At 46.0% G+C, this 1,207-nt stretch overlaps 1 protein-coding gene across 1 annotated transcript; it reads left to right on the forward strand.

The window, feature by feature from the left end:
• On the forward strand, positions 1 to 584 carry LOC147957843 (uncharacterized). Its single transcript, XM_087536266.1, has 2 exons — positions 1 to 165; positions 255 to 584. The coding sequence occupies exons 1-2, from the start codon at positions 1 to 3 to the stop codon at positions 582 to 584; spliced, it is 495 nt and encodes a 164-aa protein (XP_087392392.1).
• The last annotated feature ends 623 nt before the right edge of the window (positions 585 to 1,207 follow it).

The following is a 1,207-nucleotide window of genomic DNA, read 5'->3' on the forward strand; positions in this document are numbered from 1 at the left end:
ATGGACTTGTCCGGCTGTCCACCGGGCTCGGCGCTCGCGCAACATCTTTGTGGCCTGCCGATGCCGCTCATAGAGTGCGACGACTGCCCGCGCCAAGTGCTGCGGCTCATTTCGGGCACGCCGAAGCACCCCGGATGGGTGTTCTACAAATGTGAAAACGAGGGGGTACGTGCACTTGCGCTACCTCGTTCCATAGCTCATTCTTTAGTAAAATTGTGGTAGCTCACTTCGAACTTGCTCATTGTTTTGTGTAGGACGATGGATGCTCATTTTGGTTTTGGGAAGGCCAATACATTGATTTGTTGATAGAAAGAAACTTAATAGATATTAGTGCACTCCTTAGTACAATCAAAGACAATGATGCGGCGGCATGTGCAACTAGAGGGGAAGCAACGTCTACTTCTTTGAAACCAAAGATGAAGAATGAAGAAAGCAAGATCAAGAATCCGCATATCAACAATGAGTGCATGGAGAAGATATTGCTTCAACTAGTGGGAGCAGTTATGGAAGTTGGAAATCTTCTGAAATGCATACTTGTGGTTCTTGTTTTCTTTGGTTTTGCTATTCTAGCCAAGATTTGGTGATATCTTTTGTATCTAATGTTGTTGCAAAAGCAAATAAAAGCATTATGCTAGATCAATTTAGTTGCAAATCTAAGTTTTGCGGGCCAGAAGGAGCTGCGCCAGACCAGAACCCGCAGAAGCCGACCGGTAAAAAAGCATATTCCACGAATATGCTTTTTTACGGGTCCATTATACGGGGTTTGCATCTGTGCCAGCCCGCGCCGGCCCGCAAAAGCGGTTTTGCGCGAACTGCAAACACATTTTGCGGGCCCGCAGGATGCGGGGTCTGCTAGAGTTGCTCTTAGGGAGCTTGCTTTCCGAGTCATGTTAGATGATCCGGCTGATATGTAAAGCCATATTGTGTTGCCGTAATAATTAGGTTATTTTATAAAATAGACATGATGTGTTTTCAAGTGTAGACACCCGTATCAAGTTTTAGAGGGATCTTTAGAAAACCTCTGTAATGTGATTTCTTTGTAGAAATTGTTTTTGCGCGTGAGTATCATCGTCGAGATTGGTTTTGTCGTGCTGAGCCACAAGGTTCAAACCTTGTATTTCGTGTACACCGCGGGCGCAGGCGAGAGGCTACTGCAGCTGAAGGTGGAGTGTCGTGAAAGGTTGGGCTACAACATCGGATCGGATCT

The sequence above is a fragment of the Triticum urartu genome, chromosome 7A (genome assembly GCF_056163025.1).
Source record: "Triticum urartu cultivar PI428250 chromosome 7A, HENAU_Tu73, whole genome shotgun sequence".
In the NCBI taxonomy this organism is placed as follows: Eukaryota; Viridiplantae; Streptophyta; class Magnoliopsida; order Poales; family Poaceae; genus Triticum; species Triticum urartu.